Source organism: Cibotium barometz, chromosome 62, assembly GCF_041138505.1.
Source record: "Cibotium barometz isolate CiBa-2024 chromosome 62, ASM4113850v1, whole genome shotgun sequence".
In the NCBI taxonomy this organism is placed as follows: Eukaryota; Viridiplantae; Streptophyta; class Polypodiopsida; order Cyatheales; family Cibotiaceae; genus Cibotium; species Cibotium barometz.
In genome coordinates, this window is record NC_141107.1 from 27,652,135 (window position 1) to 27,657,342 (window position 5,208).

The 5,208-nt window shown below is 41.2% G+C and overlaps 1 protein-coding gene across 1 annotated transcript; it reads right to left on the bottom strand.

The window, feature by feature from the left end:
• Positions 1-523: 523 nt before the first annotated feature.
• Positions 524-4,742, bottom strand: LOC147604315 (protein REVERSION-TO-ETHYLENE SENSITIVITY1-like). The gene is made up of 3 exons (XM_086795468.1): positions 4,526-4,742; positions 2,135-2,517; positions 524-1,225 (listed from the first exon to the last, which is right to left on the bottom strand). The coding sequence occupies exons 2-3, from the start codon at positions 2,414-2,416 to the stop codon at positions 803-805; spliced, it is 705 nt and encodes a 234-aa protein (XP_086651594.1). The 5' UTR covers positions 2,417-2,517; positions 4,526-4,742; the 3' UTR covers positions 524-802.
• Between the last annotated feature and the right edge of the window lie 466 nt (positions 4,743-5,208).

Genomic DNA, 5,208 nt, shown 5'->3' on the forward strand with positions numbered 1-5,208 from the left:
CTTTGATCAGCAGCATGAGGCCATTCTAAGAGGCATAAGCTCTCGTTCTCTTGTACTTCATGAAGCTCCTCTTTTGCTTAACATGGATCAACTTACAAACTAAAGCACTGCACTTAGCAGCATAAGGCCCTACTTAGAAGCATGCAATCTCTTCTCTTTTGTTTCACAAGACCCCTTCAAAACCATGATGTATGACCTATCAAAGGAAGATAGCATTTCAAGGCTCTAAGAGCTGACATTTCATGGCCCACATTTCCAACGTTTTAAGATGTGCTACTCAATCATTTATCAAGGCTAACTAATTTATCCTGACACTAGAAAGCTATGTAGCTAGCATGCCATAGTTGATGGTTAACCCCTCACATTCTTCAAGGATACACTAAGCTACAAAGGCTATATAACTAGCATGCCATAGTTGAAGGTTAACCCCTTTCACGTGTTTCAGATACACTTAAAGACACACGATTCAAACACTTGCAACAAAAGTGGACACATTCTTGAAGGGCAAACCTGAGAGAGAATATTTGATTAATTGGTTGTTCCATTAGAGTGAGGCCTGAAGTTCCATTGGTTTGGTTAGGTCTGGGCACCCATGAGCTTAGTACCATGAATTGATTAGCTGCATGTGCAAAATCTAAATATCAAAAAAGCATGAGCCAACATAGAGACTACTCACATTCCATGTACGTATAGTTAGCCAGAGGAACCCAATACCCCTACCCTAGTAGAGAAGGGCAAGAGTGCACTGATCAGGAGATTGTAAGCAATCTCATCACTCGAGTACATTTGCTGAATCGTGATCTCAGCAACTAATGAGGCCACGTATAAGATAAGTGCCCATTACAAACCAACCAATCAAAAGAAAATTAAATACCGCCCAACCTGTAAAGAAAGGCCAGCCTACCATGTATAATCCTAGACACATCACCACTACAAACGGAGTGAAGGACCTTGCTATTGCTGCCTTACTAACCCACCGGCCTTTCAAGAGGATCAAGAAAACAACTGTTATGATGTTCCAGTTGATAGAGCCCTGATAAGCAAGCTTATTGAGGCAACTGGCAACAAATGAATGGCAGTTACAGGTGAACAAATTGTAAGACATGTGCTGAAACTGCTGCATGGTGCTGCGGATTCCATCATCCCATGACAGCGCTGTGCCAGGTTGAGTATGGTTGAAACCCGAAGCACAGGTGTGATCAGATAGATGAGAAGGTAAACAGCACTGCAATAACATGAAGAGGTTTAAAAATAACATTCTCAAATCCAGAGAGCACAGAAGCATAAACAGGAGATAGGCAGGGCATAGATGACATTCATCATAGTGAACATGCTGTTACATTCTTTCGTCTCGGCTTCCAGCATTGTTCTGATACAGCATAATATAGCATAGACTTGTCACTTATGTAAATATGTTATGTACGTATGTAGGCATGGATGCGTATGTAAATAGGTATTTCAAGATGCATGTATGTGGGTGCGTGCATGTGTGTGTGTCTGTGAGTGTGTCTGTGTGTGTGTGTGTACACATACATGTATGTATCATTTCTGTACTTATGTACATTTTCTGTATATATCTATGTTAAGATACAGATGTATAGACACATACATGAAGGTATGCATGTATGTATGTATGTATGTGTGTGTGTGTGCGCGCGCACATATGCATACATATGTATACATGTACATATATATCTATATGTGTGTGTGTGTGTTATACATATATATCTATGTGTGTGTGTGTGTGTGTGTGTGTGTGTGTGCACGCACATATGCATACATATGTATACATGTACATATATATCTATATGTGTGTGTGTGTGTGTTATACACCACACACACACACACACACACACATATATATGTATGTATGTATGTATGTATGTACACACACACGTGTGTGTGTGTGTGTACATACATAAACATGTACATGTGTATGTGTATATATGTATGTATACACACGTGTGTGTGTGTGTGTGCACGCGCATTTTTACTAACAAAAAAGTGTGCACGCAGTGTGTGTGTGTGTGTGTGTGTGAAAGATACACATATCACCCCTTTTTCTATCCAATTCTTTTCACTTGATGCATTTTTTTTAAATTTGACTGATATTGTCAAGGGAGGGCAAACTCACCTGCTGCCCACTGAGTTGCAAATATCTTGCAGTAGCACCGAAGGCAAAATTGTCCACATTGACAAAGTATGGACCGGCAAAGTCCAAGATAACCCCATCTTCACGGCAGATACCCACATGACCAACAAATGGAGCCAGCCATGAAACAATTGGCAAAGGAGTCCAAACAATGCACCGAGGAAATCGAGCCATGGAAGGATCGATATTTGAAGCCACTACCATTGGCGAAATTGTAGGTTCTTTTGAGCCAGTCAAGCACTCCTCATCACTAAGCTCATTCATACTTGGAAAATACAGGTCCACACCCCCCTAAATTGTCAACCTCATTACCTCTATACTTTTAGAAAGTAAGTATAACCTCAAGCTAAAACACCCATTTCAACCTGCAAACAGCAAAGTTACATTAGACTTATCTGCAATCATGATACCACAACAAGAAGAATGTGCTTAACTTGCTTCATATATAAACTCAACAGAGACTCCATATGTTTCACACATCGCTTACACGTGAGGACGCCTGGGCACGTTTACACACACACACACACACACACACACACACACACACACAACCCATGCCCTTCCTGTAACAACAATTCAAACTTTCAATAGAATGGACATGACAAATAGAACTAGCTTTGCCACATAAAACTGTGTTATAGCACGGATTCCATGTTTTTCATTTCTCTCATGCAGCTGTGTAGCAAAGGTCTGCCTCAACTCAGATGTTCATCCTGCTGCACAGCTCAAAGGACAACGCCTCAGCTAACCTCTGTCCATATAAATGCCCTTTCATGAAAGGAAAAGATTCAAGCAAAGCTCATACACGGTACCCAAGATCCAAAACACTGCGAGACCATTTTGCATCTAGTGCTAAGGCTCACATTTCGTCCTCACCATGTCTGTACAAAGACCTACAAAGAAACCTGTGGATGACCAACTCTCAGCATTGGACTTCACATAGCATTTCTCTATAGGCAAAGTGCTAGCCACAAGTAATCAGCACGTTGCACGGCTGTAGTTGACCTCTCATCAGCATATTCAAAAATTCAGTTGTAAACTTCTTTCTTGTACATAATCCAGAGCAATATTTTAGGACGTGTGTGTGCTGTGATTTTGTTTTTTTCTGCAATCTCTTCACTCCAAACCCTAGCACATAGATCTCTACACAATAGGTTGTTATGGGTCTACAATAGCAAAAAGGTGTTGTGGCCATGCAAAGTGGTGGAGGCACATCAAGCCAGTACCACATGCCTGAACATGATCGAATCATCAGCAAAACAAAATGTTCAAGGACTGACATTCACTGGGCCGAACTCTTGTATTTTCAGGACTTCAGTTGTAAACTTCTTTCTTGTTCATATTCCAAATCAATAGTTTAGGACTCGTGCGTGCTATGTGTTTGTTTTTTCGTTGCGATCTCTTCACCTTAAACCCTACCACATAGGCCCAAGTGCTCTACAACTATGGCATTGCCCTTGCAAGGAATAAACTTACTAAATGCCAGAGATCTCTACACCATAGGTTGTTATGGGTCTAAAATAGCAAAAAGGTATTGTAGCCGTATATAGTGGTCAAGCCGATCCGATCATCAGCAAAACAGAAGGGCCCATGGCCGAAAATGGGCCTCTCTTTCCATAAAAAACAGCCCTCTAATCACCTCACAGCCCACCATCAAACAAGCGTATCCCAACCACATCCTGGCAACTCATAGTACTTATATAATGGCAAGGAGTAGAAGCAACACCCTTGTGACCTTGATGTGCTCACCCTTCAGAGAGGGGCACTTTGTGGCTTTGTAGACTACTAAACCTTCAAAGAGGTGCACAAGGCTTTGTGGACTACTAAACACTCCCAGTGGGACGGACTTTGGCCTGAGTGTCGACACCTTAGCCCGCCAATGCGTAGGTCGAGGGCCCAGCCTGGAAACTATATATGATGGTTAATCTCTCTAAAAACATCAATTCTATTCTTCATACAAGCCAATAAATCCCTCTCTCAAGGGGAAAAAAAAACAAAAAACATCATTTGTCTTCTTCATACAAGGCAATCAATCTCTCTCTAAAAAAACAAAAACGAATCATTTTTCTTCTTCGTACAGGCCCACGGTATCAACCTGCCTCCATGATGCAACTCAAAGACATCATGGAGACAAAGGTGGGTGGGCACTCAAGTTGCTACAACATAAGGATCTACTCCAAAAAAAAAAAGAATTAAAAAAACAGAAAAAACAAGCATCTAATCAAAAGATAAGCATCATATATGCCTGTAGAAACTTCCCCAAGTTACCTCATGTATTGTTCTTCATAGATCTAGACGGTTTCGCGTTTTATGTACATAACTAAACCCACATGAAGTTCGTGATCTTCGATAGATCAGGTAAGCAGAGAGTACCTTGGAAACGTCTTCAAAAGGGCGCCATTTCGTGGTCGGGGAAACAGATCGGGAGCATCTCTGCCGTTTACAGAAAATTTGTGTTTATAGTCTCTCTCTTCTCGTTGTTTTTCTATAGAAAACTAATAATCATTTGCTAACTCAGGCTGGATACAGACCGCCCAAGGGTGTCACAATACTCACCATGTGGGCAGCCAACATTACACACCAACAGTCCATGCCTGCGTTTATTAAAAAAGTGACTGCCCATTGCATCTCCACTGGCATGTTAACTTGCAACAAGTAAAGAGCCTGAGTCAGTGCATGCCTAGTCCCAATCTGGTGCTCAACACATATGATAAGAGTCCTTCATGATAAATGATTGTAAATACAAGTACAAGAATGAATTGGTAATCAATATGATCACTTACCCACATACTTACATGCTTCACCCAGTAACTTACAAGATGCTCCCAAACTTCATCAATACAAATAGAGAGTTGGGGACTTGAACCCCATTACCACAGTTATTGTGGCTACACCTTGCTCTCTTTGAGACACAGTTATTGTGGCTACACCTTGCTCTCTTTGAGACGAGGGGAGGGGATGACCTGGATTTATCTTACCCCCTCCCCTCCTCCCATCTACAAAAAAAATGAGAATCAGTAGGCATATGAGATTTAAGAACCAAATAAACAATCTAA

Coding starts and splice junctions, on each gene's coding strand:
- LOC147604315 (XM_086795468.1), bottom strand. CDS start 2,416: ATGAATGAGCTTAGTGATGAGGAGTGCTTGACTGGCTCAAAAGAACCT. Junction 1,226..2,134: donor TGCAACTCAGTGGGCAGCAG/GTGAGTTTGCCC, acceptor ATGTTATTGCAG/TGCTGTTTACCTTCTCATCT.